The 19,256-nt window shown below is 36.6% G+C and overlaps 1 protein-coding gene across 6 annotated transcripts in view; it reads right to left on the bottom strand.

Moving 5' to 3' along the window:
• Window positions 1-19,256, bottom strand: part of RNF38 (ring finger protein 38) — a 118,315-nt gene that overhangs the window by 11,095 nt on the left and 87,964 nt on the right. For 4 of the 6 annotated variants that reach the window (XM_081065546.1, XM_081065544.1, XM_081065547.1 and 1 more), the window contains 7 exons: window positions 17,938-18,108; window positions 15,100-15,261; window positions 14,685-14,791; window positions 13,300-13,384; window positions 9,876-9,997; window positions 6,534-6,633; window positions 1,676-5,116 (listed from right to left, as the gene is read on the bottom strand). In XM_081065546.1, the coding sequence (XP_080921672.1) occupies window positions 5,054-5,116; window positions 6,534-6,633; window positions 9,876-9,997; window positions 13,300-13,384; window positions 14,685-14,791; window positions 15,100-15,261; window positions 17,938-18,108 (810 nt within the window). In that variant the 3' untranslated portion in view covers window positions 1,676-5,053. Of the gene's footprint in view, window positions 1-1,675; window positions 5,117-6,533; window positions 6,634-9,875; window positions 9,998-13,299; window positions 13,385-14,684; window positions 14,792-15,099; window positions 15,262-17,937; window positions 18,109-19,256 lie in introns of those variants that run through there. The other 2 variants (XM_081065545.1, XM_081065543.1) reach the window with 1 other exon arrangement.

Consider the following 19,256-nt stretch of genomic DNA (forward strand, 5'->3'; position numbering starts at 1 on the left):
GCCTCTATGCTTTGTTTCCATGTATAGACAGACCAAGGACGAGTGGTTGAGGGGAACGTGAGTTCCTTCTTTCTGAGTGATTCACTTCCTCTCGATAGTGGGAAACATCGTACCGATTCTGTAGCACATCATCAGACTGTAAGGAGATCCTCAGCAGGCCTGGCTGTCACTGTTTGAAATCCAGTCTTTCTTATTCCTACATTGCCTGCCTGCCAGTTTGGGAGGCAGAGCCACACAAGTAAGGTTAAGAGCATGTGCAACTCAATAAGCAATGTGCCCCGTCATCTCACTGCAGATTTAAAGTTTCCGGCTCTCAATTTTTCAGAATGTCCAATTTTCTGATTGGCAAGTTAATCATTGAAATAGCTGTGAATCCTGAAGGTACTAAGGGGAATTTTCTAACAAACAAGGGCAGCTATATATGATGGTCACAGCAACTAAGTCTGCTTTTTATGTATTATTTGCACATTGAATATAACAACAAGTTATAGTCAACTATACAAAGAGTAAAATACTTCTAATAATACTGTAATTTACATGCAATGACAAAATGGCCTTGGGGTATCCAGAGTAACAGTCAATTCTTCAGAAATGAGATAACCTGGCAGAGGCCCAGTCTAGACCTGTCCCAGCCAACACGACGGCCACCACAGGCTTTGAAGTGTGGCAGTCCAAACTGAAATGTGCTCTAATTCATACACTGGATTTCAAAAAGTTGGTATGAGAAAACAGAAGAGATCTCAATAATTTCTTATACTGATCACGTATTGAAATAGGTTGAATATATTAAAAATATTTCAACTGTTTCCTTTTACTTTTTAATATTACTAAAAATTTTTAAATTATGTATGTGGCTAATTATATTTCTATTAGACAGCACTTGTCTATGCAGTTCATTAGTCTACAACACACAGAGAGCTGAAACACTTGGTAGTCATCTGACCACAAACCTTCACAAGAATTTTGTCCTCTGGTACAAATCAGGTCTTGTGATCTATGAAGAAATAATGTAGCCAGTGATGTTTAATTGGCATATTTGGTCGGCTTGAGGTTTGGTATAATCAAAGCAATAGTAAGAATGAGATGAAAGACTTGTAAAAGGGGAAAGTAAGTTGGCAAAGATAAATCCTGAGAAAGAGTCCACATTTCATATCTCATTTAAGGACTTCTACCGTGTTTCCCCGAAAATAAGACCTAGCCGGACAATCAGCTCTAATGCGTCTTTTGGAGCAAAAATTAATATAAGACCTGGTATTATTAAATTAATTATATTATATTATACCCGGTCTTAGGTCTTACATTAATTTTTGCTCCAAAAGATGCATTAGAGCTGATTGTCCGGCTAGGTCTTATTTTCGGGGAAACACGTCATCTATCACTTGTATGTATTTCTACTGTTCAATAAGCTTATGCCACAATGTGTGGCTCTCAGCTATCTTTTTGGCCTTTTAAATGATATAAATATATACTACATTATAATGCTAGTTGCTTTTGTGTTTCTAAGATGTTTACACAAATGCAGAAACAAAATATGAATTATTGGTCTAAAAATTAAGCCTGGAAGCTTCGTAGCTCAACAACCCTATCTTCCTGCTGGAATCCCCAAATACCCCTCCCTCCAAACACACACAACCCCTAACCTTCCCTAACACAGTAACATGAAACACAACAAATGTTTTAAGTGTACATCATACATTTATTACCAACAACCCTCTCAACTCCAAAATTGGGCACAGGGATTAAAAATAAAAATTCATTGCACTACTTAGTAAAGCATTACTAGTAACTTTCATAAAAAATGTACAAACTTTGTTAAAAATTTATCAAGCCTTCAAATGATTTGGTTACAGATATTTATAATACGTACATTTAAAACTATATGTTAACTGATATAATGGAATATGATTTGAGGAAATGACTCAGCAAATGATTCCAAAAAATACCCCTGTAAGCTTTCATAATCTGAAACAAACAGCAAAATGAGGCAACCCAATGTACCAACAGGGGGAAAATAGCTTCCTAATGAAAGATACCTGTGGAAAATATTCTCATAAATTAGTTGCAGATCTCATTCAAAATATTTAGGAGGCCCAAATTTAAGAATCTTAACAAGTCACATTTGAGAGAGTGTATAAAATCTGAATATGCTTTCACATTTTCCAGATTTTGCTCAAAAAAATTCAGGACAGAAAATCCTAATGAGATCTCGATACCTGGAAGCCTTGACTATTTTCAATTTTGTTCTCTTTGGGGGGTGGTGTGGGGGTGGCCAAAAAAAAAACAGTCAAAAATGATTAATTCATGCAAAAAAACCAAAACCCCACAACAGAGTTAAGGCGGTAAAGCCAGTATTGTTTTAGGAGGAAGAAAGAGGAAGAAGGCAACAAACCAAAATCTGCCTGCTATCTGGTGCATCACCCAAGGTGACAACAGCTGGGCACGAATCAACTGTTCTTTCTCTTTTGCTAGCCACAAAGCTGCTCACTGTAGCTAGTCCAAGCTGGTTCAGAACACATGCATGTATGCTCCTAATCGCACTAACCACTTAATAAATAAGTCTGCACACATCTCTAAGAGCCCCATGCAAAGAAAAGACATTCCCAAAGAGAGATCAGTCACAAGAGTGCAACAAACAATTAATTCAGGATTTTACCAAAAAAGACCCTGCTGCCTCCTAAATTGCCAACTGCCTCTCAAAAATTTATTGGAAAAGGGATATTATGACAAGAATTCGTCAGAGAGAGGGAAGAAAGAGCTACTTTTCCTAGTCATTAGTACAATGTGCCTTGTTAATTAGGTATCTATATAAATTAGAAAGTGCTTTACTTGCATGCTTCAATAAAATGAATACTGAGTGTAGTAGTGTTATGTTAGATCTGTACAGATATAAATTTTTTGCAGCTATATAAAAGAGTCTATGTATGTATAAGATGGGCTTTTTAAACATGATTTTTTAATTAAAAAAATAAAGATTAAACTACGTGATTTGTGTAATGTAGCTGATTATTATGCCAATAATTTAGGTCATTAACAAACTTTTTATTCATCAGAAATAGGTGGGAGATATCCTAATGATTTAAAAGTAACATGTGCATTTTATCACTGTTTAGATGTATTTGTGACGCACTGACAAATATAGGGGCAAACAAAGTATGCAAAATCCTATCTGTATCACTAGATAGAGGCAACAGTGTCTGGAAAAGGGCAAAATTGTGCTTCTGTGTAAATTGACTTTACTGAACTCTAAGCTGTGATGAGCTTATAGAGACTTCAAAAGGGAAGGCAAGTCGCATGGCAGTAACAAGTAGTTAACACTGTCGGAGTAGAACATTGACACAAAGCCAACTGAAAGTTGGGTGAGGCTGGCAGCTAGTCGTCAGTCCTGACTGGAATTACGCAGCTTGTGCTACTGCAAAGCAATGACGTCAACTGCAGGAAAACGCAGAAAATGTTGAAAAAACAAAGAATGAGAGAGGAATCTAAAGACTGCTGGAAAACTGACTTTAAACAATCTGAATTATGTTCAATGAACCGATGAAACAAAAATCCACACAGCTATGTATTGAAATATTTCAGATCAACTAAATGAAGGTCAATTTTTGTTTTACAGCATTATTTTTTATACAAAAATCAAATCTTCATTTATACTGCAAGTATTCTGGACACCTATTATATTAATTTTTCTCATTCAAACAAAATAAAAAGAAAGGCAATAAAACATCAAAGCACATCAGGTCTAAGCAACTTGAGCTGTCACAGCACTTGATCCATCCAGGAAATACAGATTTTGATGAGAAGCACATTTACTCAGGGAAGAAAAACTAGACAACTTTCAGAATTGGAGCTTGGCAGATGAATTAAAACAAACAGAAATACAGTTTTCTTAAAACGATTTAGTTGCCCAACGGAACAAAGAACACATTCTCAAGCTGAGTTAGTTAACAGATTTTTGTTCTGGTTGGAAGTCAAGGAGGTGAGACTTCATGGGACCAGTGGTATTCTTAGAAATATATTACTCAAATATCTTCAGAATAGACTACAAATCTAAACATTAAAAAAAAAAAATATCACAAGTACTTCCTGTAAGAAGCTTACTGGAAATGTAAAGGGAAAAAACAAGAAAGTATCAACATTCAAATCATTGATTGAAATGCTAATATTGCTAACTGATGATGTATGATATTGCACCTTCTTTTTGGAAACAGCAAGTTGGAGATTTAAAATTTTTTCACAATAGAAAAAAATCAGGTTCATGGAGTGAGAATCTGTTACACTTTTTTTCTAAAGTGACCCACCTGGGACCACCAACGAAGAGAAGGTGACAGCTGCCTGAAGCAAAGGAAGAAGGCTTTTCTCATTCCATTCATTGGGAGGGAAGGGGATGGAGTATTCAATGCTTATAATTGATGCACCCTTAGCAATCAGTGTGCAACAGCAAACACAAGGGGAAAAAACCAGTGTACAGTACTAGTGCTGTTTAAATAACACACCAGATTATACATTGCAGCATAATTAAAACTACACACACACTCTTGGTACATGCTGGTATATAGGACCTCATACGCACAGTAGCTTCCATGCCCTCACACAAGTGGCTGCGCACACTCTCTCACGCACACAGGTATTTATCACCAACAGTCATTCGCTGCATTCATTTCCACTCACAGTTTCTGAAGGCTCTAATAAGGTAGATTGCTATATCACCTGGAGCTACCACTGTTTATAAAAGCACATGCTAAAAGATCACGTCCACTGTAATCTTGCAGCAACACTCGGAATGATCACACAAAAACCAGGGAATGTTAGTGCACACACGAAATTAAGCTAAAGAAAAAGTCTTTGGAGTTCCAATCACACGGTTAGTATAACAATCCCATAATTATGAAGACTAATTGTAAGCTTTTATAGTTGATTAAGTCACACAGTGCAAAGAAAGGTCCATTGACCCTTTTGGTAAAGGGAGGGCTGGAAGCCACAGAGATTAAGTTCAATGGATAGTCCGTATATACATGTGATGAGGAACACCCAAACTAAATTTGTGCTCTTAGGCTGGTCATTCTGAATCCCGATGCACTTCTGAAGCATCAGCTCGGCAAATTGGGCAAGTGCGATTTGCCTAAAACACAAAAGAGAAAACTTGTCTGAATTGTAACTTACACAATGAAACATTATTAAAAGCAGTGGAACTCTTTTTATCTCCCATATATTTTCTACATTCTTTGTTCCTCTAAGGAGGTACAAAGCAACGATTTAATCTGTTTTAAAAAGTACCCCATAAACCTCAAAAACTTAATAGCCTATGAATGATTTTGTAATAGGTCAGTTTCACCTCTACGGACAGTATTATCCATCACCAGTTCAGACAAATTAAACAATAAATGGCACCAACACAGGCATCACGTGCTCTTACTTTCTACAACCCATTCATCAAATATTCTCATTTTTTTATTATGACAGCTCTCATATCAGTCCTCCTCTTTTCATTTAATTGCCACTATTCGTTCTCCATCGGGCTCAGAACATCCTTATTCCATCTCTCTGTCTCTGACATGATCACTTCTAATCCACTCTCCAAACAGTAGCCAGTGATCTGTCTAAAACACAACCTCAGTCATATCCTTCCACCCTGCTTTCAGGATCAAGTCCGAATTCCGTCACACTTCAGTTACTTCACAGTGACCTGGTCACTGGTTATAACACCTCTGAACGTCTCTTCTCTTGCCACTCTCCCTATCATTATCTATCAGCCACACAGAACCCGTGGTTTTCAGATTATTCTCTGTTCTCACATGTCAGGGCTGTGTATATATAATGCTTTCCTTTTCTAAAAAGTTAAGACTTTGCCTTCAGGATTGAGTTTGAGCTAAACTGGGTACCCTTAACCGTGGCTTATCTACCTTCCTTACCAAACTGTGAAGTTATCTAACCCAGTATTAGCTCCTGATCAGAATACTCTAAAATAAACCCCTCACACAACATAAAGTTGATTATTTAGATTACTGCATCACATATTTATTATAAAAAATAGAAAATAAGAAGCCCCTAAAATAATTTCATCCTAGTATAACAACTATTAGAATTTGCGTCCTCTGGGTTTCCTCCCCACATCTACAAAAAAAAAAAAAAAAAAAAAAAAAAAAAAAAAGTCAGAATTAAATAAAAGCACTAGAAGTTTATTTCCCTGGCGAATCTCTGACAAAGGAACTCCAGAGTGAGGTCCCCTTCTAAACTCTTAGAAGAAACTGGCCTAACAAGTTCAGGTCTTGCCCCTGTATACCATGAGAAAGTTAGGACATACTGATTATCAATGACAGATAATCAATTTTCAGGTTTTGCAAAGTCACTTTCATGTTGATGACCACAGTTAATTTTTACTGGCCTTTTCTTCTCTTCATCTGCATAAATCACACTGAAAGCTGTTTCAATTTTACCGCCTTACCCACCCTCCACCACCACGGACTTCTCTACATGAAACCATGGTCAGTAAGAAAGAAAATTCAATGTTATTCACTTCACAGATGCCATCACTTTACCTTAAGCCATTTGTCGACACACTTGGCATGGAACTCGTGGTTACAGGGTAAAACTCTAAGTAGCTGCCTTGATTCAAAATCACACATGCATACTACACACCTAAAAAAAGCAAAAAGATAATTTAACCATAAAACCAAGTGGTCTTCTACTTTGTTTCAACTACTGAGTCCTACAAAACCACTTACCATCTCACTTATCAAAATGTCATTTAAAGTTTAATACAAAATATATGATGAAAAACCATTGAAGTTAATACATTTAGCGAAAGTACTTTTCTTTACTGAGATCAATAAAATCTCTGGCTCACCATCCAAGCCAGTTTTCATACTGAAGATACTATGACATTTGACAAATGGAGCTAGAACGACTGATATCCATATGCAAGAAAATGAAGTTGGACTCCTACCTCACACAATATACAAAAATTAACTAAAAAATGGAGCAAAAGCCTAAATGTGAGAGCTAAAAGTTATTAAACTTTTAGAAGAAAACATGAGTAAATCTTTGTGATCTAAAAATAGGCAATGGTTTCTTAGAGATGATACCAAAAACACAAGAAACCAAAAAAAGTAGATAAAATAAATTTCATCAAAATAAAATTTTTTTGGGCCGGCCCGGTGGCGCAGGCGGTTAGAGCTCCGTGCTCCTAACTCCGAAGGCTGCCGGTTCGATTCCCACATGGGCCAGTGGGCTCAAAAAAAAAAAAAAAAGGACACATAAAAAAAAATTTTTTTTTAAATTGTGGTTCAAAAGATACCATCAAGAAAGTGAAAAGACAACTCACAGAATAGGAGATATTTTTGAAACTCAATCAATTTTTGAAAATCAATTAAGGATCTTGTATCTATAATGTATAAAAATTTCTACAACTCAATAGTAAAAAAACTAAAAAATGGAAAAAGGATGTGAACAGACATTTCTCCAAAGAAGATACGAAAATAGACAAGTACAGTAAAGAGCTCAAACTCATTAGCCATCTGGGAAAGGAAAATCAAAAGTTCACCCTCGCTAGGCTGGCTAGAATCAAAGGACAGACAATAATAAGCATTGGCGAAAACGTGGATATATTAAGTTTATAAACTTCTGGTGGGAATGTAAAATGGGGCAGCCACTTTAGAAAAACAGGACATTCTCAAAAGGTTAAACACAGAGTTACCACAGGACCCAATACACCTATGTACGTATCCAAGAGAAATCAAAACACATCCATGGAAAAACTGCACAGGTATCCCTCTTTTCGAAAGTTCGCACTACACTACTTCGCTTTTACAAAAGACCTACAGTAGTACCTGTTTTACTAACTGAATGAAATCCGAAGAGAATTTTTGCTTTTATGAAAAAAAGTGGAAAAGCAAAACTAGTGTCCAGCAACTGTTTTGCAGCAAGCCTCGCAAGCAGCACCAGTGGCACAGTGAATGAAGCTCCTTCCCTGAGAACTGCACTCAGCATCTGAGCATCAAGCCGTCATAGCCTTGAACTACGTCTGTGAACATCTCAATTATCTTGTGCAACCATTAGCAAGATATGTCCTATGGTAGCAGAGAAGCCTAAGAAAGCTCGTAAGGATGCTTAGTATAAAATTGGATGTAATTAAGCCTTTTGATCAGGGTGAACAAAATACAAACATTGTGCGGGTTGCACTTGCCTGCAGCCACCATTCATGCTATTTACAGGCAGACAGAAAGAATCCTGAAAGCTGCCTAAGTTAGTATTGGTTCTGAAGAGATGAAATTGCACGATGAAAGGATCCAAACTGAAACTGAACCAATAGTTAAAGGCCCAAACGTGAGGTCATCCAGGCAGTGAACACAAAGCACTTGTGTGTGATTTTCGATCCGACTGACAATGCTGCGTTGACTGCAGAAAGTATGACTTTAATTCTGAAAGGGCACCTAATTTTGATAGGTTTAGGGCAGGTTTGCAGGATGTTTTGAGTGCCTACAAAGAACTGTATGATAGAAAAACCCCTGAGGATAAGCAGGCAAACATATTGTTATATTTCAGCTTTCCACACATCAGCCACAGCAGATGACGGACCTCGACGTTGAGGCCGGCAGACACAGAAGGTGTAACCTGCCTGCCCTGATGGAATCAGACAACAGTGACAAGTTAACAGACGATCCTCTTCTCGCTCCTATACTACACCCGTCTCCTGTATCTCCCACCTCCCCACCCTCTGATGACTCAGCCCAAGACACTATAATCACCACCTCTCAGCCTTTCCAATTCCTGTAAGTTAAACTACACTGTGCATACATTATTTCCACTTACACAGGTAGTGTATTTATCATATCATTCTTGCTTTTTCTGTGTGTTAGTGCTATTTTAGGCTTTATGTGTTTTTGGGTATGATTTGATGGGTTATTTTTTGGGGTGTGGGAATGCTCAAGGAATTTTCCATTATAATTAATGGTAATTGCTTTTTCACTTTATGCCGTTTTGGCTTATGAAAGCTTTCATAGGAACGCTCTACTTTTGGATAGCAAGAGAAATCTATACACGTTCACAGCACTACATTTAATACTAGCCAAAACATGGAAACAACCCAAATGTCCATCAACTGAGGAAAGGATGAACAATAATATCTATACAACCAAATATTATTTGGCCATAAAAAAGGAATGAAGTACTGATACAAATTATGACATGATGAACCTCAAAAACAAGCTAAAGTGAAAGAAGCCAGACTCAAAAGACCATATACTGTATGATCCCATTTATGTGAAATATCCAGAATAGGCAAATCTATAGAGATAAAAGGAAATTAGTGCGGGGTCGTGCTGGGGTGGAGGGTTGGGGAGAAATGGGAGTGGCTTCTAATGGGTAAGGAGTTTCTTTTTCGAGTGATGAAAATGGTATAAATTTGATTGTGATGATGGCTGCAAAATTCTGAATATACTAGAACCCACCAAAATTGTACATTATAAATTTGAATTATGTCTTAGTAGAGTTGCTATTAAAAAAGATACTACAATAAGCAGAATCATGTAGTAAAAATCTCACGTCTTACATGTACGAGACTTTTTAATCATATATAAAATATTATAGTTTGAATTAGAAACCACAAAATTTATAGGCAACCTAAAAATCCAGAACAGCACTAATAAAACTTTCTGAAGTGACAGACATGGTCATCACTAGCAAGTACAACTAAGATATTTACCTTTTAATTTAAACTCAATAGCTCCGTGTGACTAGTGGTTACCGACCTGGACAACACAGGCCTACAGCATGAGACACAGGTCAGTTCTCTTTATCAAGTTGTCTTTGACTGAAGATTTTATTTCATAATGGTAGGAAAGGAAATTTAACACGGACTGATGTCAGAAAAATGTACTTACAAAGTCTGTTCTGACTGGTGGTTGTTAGGATTGAACCGATAAGAAGGAAGTTGTTCAATATCTGCCTTAGTCAGTCCTCGAGGCTTAGCCTCTCCCAGTCGTTCTGCCAGGTTTAAAAGGGCCTGTTGATGGAAAAGGGAGACATGTTTTAATCTGTCTTTAAATTTTCTATTACAATATCTTTTTTATTGTGGAAAATTTTAAATACATACAAAAGTAGAGATATAGAATATGAACTTCCATAAGCTCATTACCTGGGCTCAATAATTCATGGCTAATTTTATTTCATCTATTGCTGTCCACTCCTAAAGCCCAGATTATTTTCAAATAAAACTAAAACATGATATTTCATTGGTAAAATAGTTGTGTGTGTATTTAAAACAGTCTGTCAACTACAGCACTTTTGATATTTTGGACTGGATAAAATTTAGTTCTGTACACTGGGGGTGTTTAGCAGCACTCTTGGCCAGCACTCTGTCCCCCGCCCCGTGCAAAAATGCTTCCAGATGTTGCTAAATATCCTCTGGGAAATAATACTGTTCCCAGGTTGAGAACTACCACTCTAAATAAAGATTTTTTAAAAGCATATAATCACATTATCATCACACCTAAAAAATTAATAATTCCTTAATGTCAAACATGTCTGTTTCAATTATTTTCAAAACGCTTTTAAAAATAGTTTGTTAAACCAGGATCCAAATAAATCCGTACGTTACCACTGGTTGGTATGTCTTAAGTATTGTTTTTTACTCTTACTTTGTTGAAGATACCAGGTCAATGGCCTATAGAAATTTCCAGTCTGAATTTTGTTGACTGAACCTCCCCACCCTGACATGAGATTCTTTGTACCCTGTTCTTCCTATAAATTGGTGGATTTGACCATTTCCATGGTAAGTCTCATCATTTCTAGTTGTTATATTAGCAGCAACTGATGGAACACGACCTAGACCCATTAAAGATGGCAAAATAGTAATATTCTAAGTCTATTATTCTTTCATTTATTAGATGAAATACTTCTATATTGAACAACTTCTTCATACCAAAGTGTACTCAGAAGCATATTTCACAGGTGCAGGATAAATAAGACCAAAGAGTTTATTTTTTTCTTGTATTATACTGCAGCTATTCTGCTTCCTCAGTTTACACCAATACCTCCTTTCTCCCAGTTTCCAATGGCTCTAATTATCCTGTAATCAGGCAGCTAGCTTTCTTTATGCGGCTTTCCCCCTTTATAGGCTGTCACAGGGTTAAGAGAAGTGGTAACAAAGAAATGATGACAGAACATGACAGGTATAGAATTAATTTCTCAAAATCTCAATAACTGATTTTGTGATAGCTGTGTATTTTAATATGGTGATGCCACGACATTGTTTCTGGTACAGATTTAGTTGGAGAATTTGATCTCCTAAACAAATTGCTCCCCTTTAGTGAACATGTATGCCCCCTAAGTCCTTCTAAATGCTAGGATAGCAAATTCTTAAATTTAACTGGTGCTGATTATAGTTACCATATAAAATTTATGATATAGCTGATATGTATGTTTTACACCTCTAGTGTATACACTATATGACACTTAGGTCAACTAACACAAGTTTGACAATTACATTCAATAAAATATGTTTATTAAGTGGATGGAGGATGTAATAACCAAGTGCTCAACGTATTTATATGACATAACAGGCAAGACAACTGAGGGCAATACATGATTAGTATGTACGGTTTTGTAAGAACAAAAGGAGGGGAAAGATGGACTAGAAATGCCTTCCACAGAGGTAGTTTGAGGGCTGTGTTTCAAAATATGAAGGAAGGGGAAAAGTTCTTAGGCAGAAGGATGGGGTGGGAGGAAGCACTGAGGCAAGACTGTACAGGGTAGACTCAAAATGGCGAGCACCCTGGACTAGGGAGTGCTGCAGGCGTGCGCACTATGAGGTAAAACCAGAAAAGCAAACAAGACTTTCTTGATTGCATTAAAGTACAGCTTTGCAGAAGATCAAACATATTCAACCCAAAATCCTTTTCTTACTGCTCTGTACAAAATTAACACAAAGTACAGACAAAACCAGGAAATTATTACAGCCCCTTTCTCTCTCAAGAAATCTGGGAATGGAATCCAAAGGACACTGCAGTGTGATTATACACGAAGAAAGAAAGTGACATAACAGCCTGTTGAAAACTACAGAAGAATATACAGCATTTGGCCTGATCTCTTCCACATGCATTTAGAAAAATCCCGACTTAACGATAGTTTGACTTACGATTTTTCCACTTTACAATGGTGCAAAAGCGATATGCATTAAGTAGAAAGCAGCTAGGCTAAGCTATGATGTTCGGTAGGTTAAATGCATTTCAACTTAACGGCATTTTCAACTTACGATGGGTTTATCGGGATGTAACCCCATCGTAAGTCAAGGAGCATCTGTATTCATACTGTATAAACAGAGACTGAGTGAGGCTGGGGTGAGAAAGACAGCTGACAGTATCAGAACAAAGTCATACAGTTACTCACATTCAACATATCCAAATCCAAATTTGCCTTCCAACCCCTAAACTGCATCTCCTATTCCTAACCTCAAATAACATAATGTCAGCACCATCTAAGTTAGAGAATATCAGGTACTTGACCCACTGTCATCTCCTGCCTTCTTTGTGGGCTACTGTAGTCCCTTTTGTAGAGCATCTTCTTTTGCACCCCTCTCACTCGAGCACACCTGACACTAACATCAACTCTTCAGGGATTGAATACTTGTTAATTCCAGGGTTAAAATGTCTATGAAGATGTATTCTTCTCTATTTGCAGTTCCCACAGTTCAGAACTTGTATGGTTTTATAATTTATTGTCTGACTTCCAACTATTCCTTCATGCTATTAGCAGAGTTTTGACTCTTAAAGGTAGAGATCTGATGCCATAAACACCAAAAAATTTAGCTGCTTCTTCCTACCACAATATTCAAAATTATGTCCATTCTCCAGCAGGAAGCTCAAAGATAGCCAGCTGAACTTTTCAATCAAATCGCAATTTTCTTCCTTTCACTTTGGCCACAGGCTGTAGGCAGTTCTTTAAGAATATCCAGCACTTCCCTGCATCAATTTTATGGCACAAAACCCTTTTCCCATCCTTCAAGAACTGGCTCAAGCATTTTTGCTTCCCCCAAATCTTTTGAGAATACTCATTCATAATTCACTGTTTACTCACATTTACATTCTCTCAAAAGAATTGTAATTCTAACAGCACCAAAACCTGTCTTGTTGTAGCTGTGTGGTACACGACAAAATATCTTTAAGGATGCTGAACACTTTTTAACATATTTGTATCTTGAAATGTACAATGGAGTCACATAATGTTTAAGTAGATGAATGACTGAGTAGAACAATACTTTTTGTGCACACAATACTCCCCAAATTAATTCAAAGTTCACCTACTAACCTCGTAATTTTCTACTTCTCCATCTTCCACATCCAATTCAAAGCTGAAAGTTGGGCCGACTGCAGGTGGCACTGGAAGCATTGATCTGTAGTGAAAATAACCAACACAGCACTGATGCATTACTACATTACTTCAATGAATAGGATGGGGAAAACAAGGCCAGTGTTACAGGGACAAAGAATGGTCAGGGTTTATCAGTAGCAACCCTTAAAAAAACTGCCTTCACTAACAATAAACAATTAAAAACTGGCATTAAAAAAATACCATTCACGATAGCATAAAATTACATGAAACATTATGGATAAGTTTAAAACATATGTAAGACCTCACAATAAAAACTGTAAAAATACTGCCAGGATAAACTTAAAAAAGATGAATAGAGAAACATACTGTGTAAATAGACTGTAAGACTCAATATTGAGATGTCAATTTTTTTCCAAAATGTATCCACAGATTTCATCAAATCCCTACAAAAATCTCAGCAAGCTTTTCTTAAGTAGAAACTGATTTGCTCATTTAAAAATTTATATGACTCACAAAAAAGACTTTAAATAAAATCATTTTAAGAACAAAATTGGGAGACTTATCCTAACTGATTTTAACTTATAATAAAGCTACAATAACCAAAATAGTGATATAGGCACATGACCCTCTGGTATAAAGACAACATGACCCTACCTTCTACCCTTCCTAGAAGGTAATTATATAGACACAAAATTAAATTCTGGCCAATGGAATGTAGGCAGGAGCAATACACATAACTCCTAGGAAGTATTCCTGAGAGAAGGCAGGTAGGAGACAAAGAGCCATTTTCATATTTGCTACATGGAATGTGGACGTGATGGCTAGTATAGGAGGAGCCATCTTAGATCACATAGAGAAAGTCATAAAATTTTGAGGATGGTAAAACCATTCCTCAGTTATGGGGCTAACAAACCAGCCTTGAATTGCCTATTTCTGGATTTCATTGTACGAGAGAGAAATAAAGAACTATCACCTATGTCTAACCCATAGGTGTTTCTGTTACAAATTTAATCCTAACAGTATTTCTAAGACACAGAAATAACTTCTCTTCCCCTCTTCCTTTGAAAGAAGCAGCAGCATCAAAAGCTGGATAATCAAGAAGGTGGCAAGTAATACTACTAGTTGTAAAAGTAGCAAACATTTTGAACTTTTCTACCTTTTAATTTGGTAAACCGATTTTCTAGCCACAAATTTCTTACCCCCCCTTCTCCCTTGTCCTTGCTCTTCTTTCTTTCACCCTTAACATGAAATAAAAACAAATATCTAATACAATAAATTATATACCACACAGAAGATTCTCATAAAAGGGAGTATCAAGGGTGTCAAAATTCAGGACTTATTAAAGGAAGAAAAGAACTTACAACACATATGGTAGTAAGCTGGGGTGATAAGGGGGAGGTGGTATTGGCTGCTGGGATCGGTATCTGCTACGTCCTGTGAGCCTCCGAGGCATAAATGGAGGATAAGGCTGTAGGGGAAAATGTTGAAACGATTTAAGATCATTCTACCTTTAAAACTTTTTCATCTGTCAAATAAAGTCTCTTCTTTTTTTTAAAGAAACCTAGAAAGTTCTTTATGGTTCAAGTGGTACTTAATATTTCTTAAATGTTAACACAGATGCAACAACTAGTTTAAAACATACTTAGGTATATTTCTAAACACAAGTTTTTCGACCAAATGACTTCAACAATACATTTAAAATTCTAAACATGCAGAATTATACTGAGATAGATCTAAAAACAAGTAATAAATTAGTAACAATGAATGAAAACTCACTACTCCAAAGGACACCTCCTGATGCAAAGGATCATGTGTTAAGAACTGCAAAGGAGCTGAGGGAGGTAACGTTGGGGGATGCGCTGATGGAGGGTAAGTAAAACCTCCCACTGGAAGATGTTCTCCTAAGAGTTCCACTTCATTTTCTATCCTTTGCAGAGGCTGAAGGGAGGGAAAAAGCAAATTAAGGTACTTCCAGTGCTTAGATAGGTTGTGTTAGAATAACAAAAATCATCCCCCAAGATCTTTAAAGTCATGCATTTCATGATGTTTACATCAATTTAAATTCCTATTTGTGGACACACAGACTATAGTAAAATCTTCCTGTCTTTAACTGAATTTGAATAAGGAAGTCTCTGGAAAATGTTATTACACATTTCCACTATCCATTAAAGGATCAATTTCCTTCACTATTTGAACCTTCTCTTAAGATAAGGAAAAGACAAAAATGTCATGCATTAGGTTGGTGCAAAAGTAATTGCAGGTTTTGCAATTATTTTAACCTTTTAAACTGCAATTACTTTTTTAATTTCAAGTTTATTGGGGTGACAATGGTTAGGCAAGTTACGTAGATTTCAGGTGTACAATTCTGTAATACATCATCTATATATATCAAATTCGGTGGTCAGCACCCAGTCAGTTCTCTTTCCATCACCATATATTTGATCCCCTTTACTCTCCCCCTCTACCACCCCTAACCCTTTTTACCCTCTGGTAACCACTGAACTATTGTCTGTGTCTATGAGTTTTTAAACTGCAATTACTTTTGCACCAACTTAATGATAAGCCAATTATGTGACTAAAATTACTTTCTAATCATGGTACACTGACCTACTCAGAATTTTCAGACACTTAACCCGTAACATATGACATCAAACATGGTGAATATTTATTTATAAATCAGAACCAAGGCTAAATGGGTAAGATCCAACAGGCATTATATGCGGTAGTGGAAAGCTTATGGGCTTTGGCATCAGACAGGCTCTTAGTGCTATCACTAATCAGCTATGTGACTTTTATATAAATTAATTAATCTGAACCCTAATATTGTCACCTATAAAACTGACATGTTCATAGCCTATTTCAAAAGTGCACATCATAGCAAAGCACATCATAGCATGTGGGCTTTTTTTTTTGAAAAATAGCTTTATTGAGATGTAATTCACATACTACAGAATTCACCCTAAGTAAGTGGATTTTAGTATATTCACAAGAGCTGTGCAACCATTATCACCATCTAATTCCAAAACATTTTCGCCTCCCTTTCCCCCCTGCAAACCCCATGAACATTGGTAGTCCACTACCAATTTACCCTCAGTCCTCCCCAAGCCCTGGACAACCACTAATCTACCTTCTGTTTCTATAGATTTGCCTATTCTGGACATTTCATGTATATGTATATATGTTATGTACATATATAGAGAGAGAACCACATAATATTGTGGTCTTTGTATCTGGCTTCTTTCACTTAGCATAATGGTTTCAAGGTTCATCCATCTTGTAGTTTGTGTATTAATACTTTACTCCTTTTTATGGTTGAATAATAATCCACTGTATAGATATACCACACTTAGTTTATCCATTCTTCAGCTGGTAGACATTTGGACTGTTCCCACTTTTTGGCTATTAGGAATAATGCCATTATGATGACGACATTTTCAACATATTCTTTAATGTTAATGTGACTACTTTCCACAGTTATGAGTAGCAACACATTATTCAAATATAGTTAATTACTAACACTTTAATTTGGAAGCTTATATATGCTTGAGAGAAAGCACAAGTGCTGACTCTAACACAACACAAGAGAACCTAAGTTCTGATTTGGCTACATGACCGGACCTGTTAAAGAATTCCAAATTCGGATCTACGTAATGGCTAAATTTTGTTTTAACTTTGAATTCCCAGATACTGGAAGCTAGGGAACGTCCTGGCACGAATCCTGTCCTGACTCTAATAAAAGATTTCCCTGTAGGAGTAATCAGAATTTTTTGGATTAGCTAAACTTCTGTTACAATTGGCTTTCAGGAGAGTAGCCATGTAAGCTCACCTCTGCCTATGATCCAGCATGGTGCATAAATCCTTAGTAAAGGATGGTTAAGCTGTGCTAGAATAGACTGTCAAGTTCATCTGACAGTGCTGAAATCTTCCTCTCAGACCATTTCCATATGTTCTCTCTCCTGTTCTTCTCTCTTAATGCCTTAATGTTCTCCTCATCTTAATGTTCAGATGTTCAACTTAGCCTGTCCAAAAAACAACTGCACCTTCTTTCTGTGCCCTTCCTTCCACATACATAGTACTTACCTCTTCTAGCCCCCCAAAATAATATGACTCTCAGCTACATTCTAGTCCCAGGACAATCTCATCCACTTTTCATGAGAACATAGTGGAAAAACAGATCTTCAAAAAACAGCAAAAAAAAAAAACCCTACTGGTGGACCAGTGAGTTACTTTACTTACCTAAATGAATGTAAATATTGATCTAATAAGTATAAACAAATTTTATGGTATTTTCACTTTCCATTTTAGAAATACATAAAAGGAAAAACTAAATTTTTCTCCACACTTACTTCCTGAAGGATCGCAGATATGAAGGAACAAATTTTAAATTAGACAAGTGACATATGAAATAACTAAAAATATTTAATAAACCAAGATAATTCTAGGTAAATTTGTCTATATTAATTTGTATGTCTGTGGATTCCTTAAATCTTTGAAGAACAAGAAGAATGCCTAAGTTATAGTTTTTAAATGGTAACAATTTATACCTACTAAATTAATCTGCCTTTTAGGTCTAAATATTCTGTGAAAATCAGATGTAAGAGTAGAGATACCTACCGATCGTGACTGCTGTGTTTGGAAAGGGACAAACTGGCCCGGTGGTGGCAAATGAGGAGGATGATGGGGAGAGAGGTGAGGTGGATGTAAAAGGAATGGATCACTAGAAATAAGAGGCGGGAATGCAGCATATGGTACTGGTAAGTGCTGAACTGAACATGCTTGCAGCATCTGTAAGAGAAATTTATTTTTTGTTAAAAGTATGAGAATACATAATTAATTTTAAAAAACTACACAGTGAGACTGAAATGTCAGTGCCTTATCCCGAAAGTCATACCAAAATGTTGTACCAGTAACTACTAATTATTCTATAGTTTATATAGTTCTTATAAATCAGTAAAAATCCTCCTCTTACTTTAAGACTGTTGAACACCTATGAAATGGGAGGAAAGTGCTGCACAGAAGAGGAATCTCTCTTTACTTGGTTTCAGATGTAGCAGGTATATTGCTTTCCAAAGCTCCTTTTCAATCTTGTTAAAAAATTTTATTTCTAGGATTTTGTATTAAATGATTTTTATATTAAATGTCCAACTCACAACTAAGTGCCTAATGGTCTCTCAATATTTTAAGTCGACTGACTTAGCATACTGGTTCTATAATCTATTACAGACAAACCAAGCTTAGGTAAATGCATCTATTAAAATGAGTTGGAATTTGCATGTGTGCTCCTTTTAATGTCACATTCAGACTAGATTTAGATTTAGTGAAGTATTTAACTTTGGAGACATTATTGACCTTAGACAAGTCATTTAAATACTCTGAATTTCAGCAACCTTATTTGTGAAATAAGGAGGCTGGACTGGGGATCGGTAGATTAAAGGATAAAGCCTAAGTTTAAGAGGCAGAAAAAAGAGGTTGTGAATGCTGCTCTCTCATACTAATCGTCTCTGTGACATTAAGCAAGTAATTTTCATTTCATCATCTAGAAAATGGTGTACCATTTTCATCACAGGCTTCCTACAGTGAGGAATAAATAGACCAAACACTCAAAGTACCTGTTAAAACTCAGTAAGTGCTGAGACTATTACTGGTTTGTATGTTTTTTTTCCAAGTCAAGTTGTTGTCCTTTAAATCATAGTTGTGGAGGGCGCAGCTCAGCTCCAGGTCCAGTTGCCGTTTCTAGTTGCAGGGGGCGTAGCCCACCATCCCTTGTGGGAATTGAACTGACAACCTTGTGGTTGAGACGACACGCTCCAAACAACTGAGCCATCCGGGAGCTCAGCAGCAGCTCAGCTCAAGGTGCCATGTTCAATCTTTGTTGCAAGGGGCGGAGCCTACGATCCCTTGCGGGACTTGAGGAATCGAACTGGCAACCTTGT

This window comes from Rhinolophus hipposideros (assembly GCF_964194185.1).
Source record: "Rhinolophus hipposideros genome assembly, chromosome: 11".
Lineage (NCBI taxonomy): Eukaryota > Metazoa > Chordata > Mammalia > Chiroptera > Rhinolophidae > Rhinolophus > Rhinolophus hipposideros.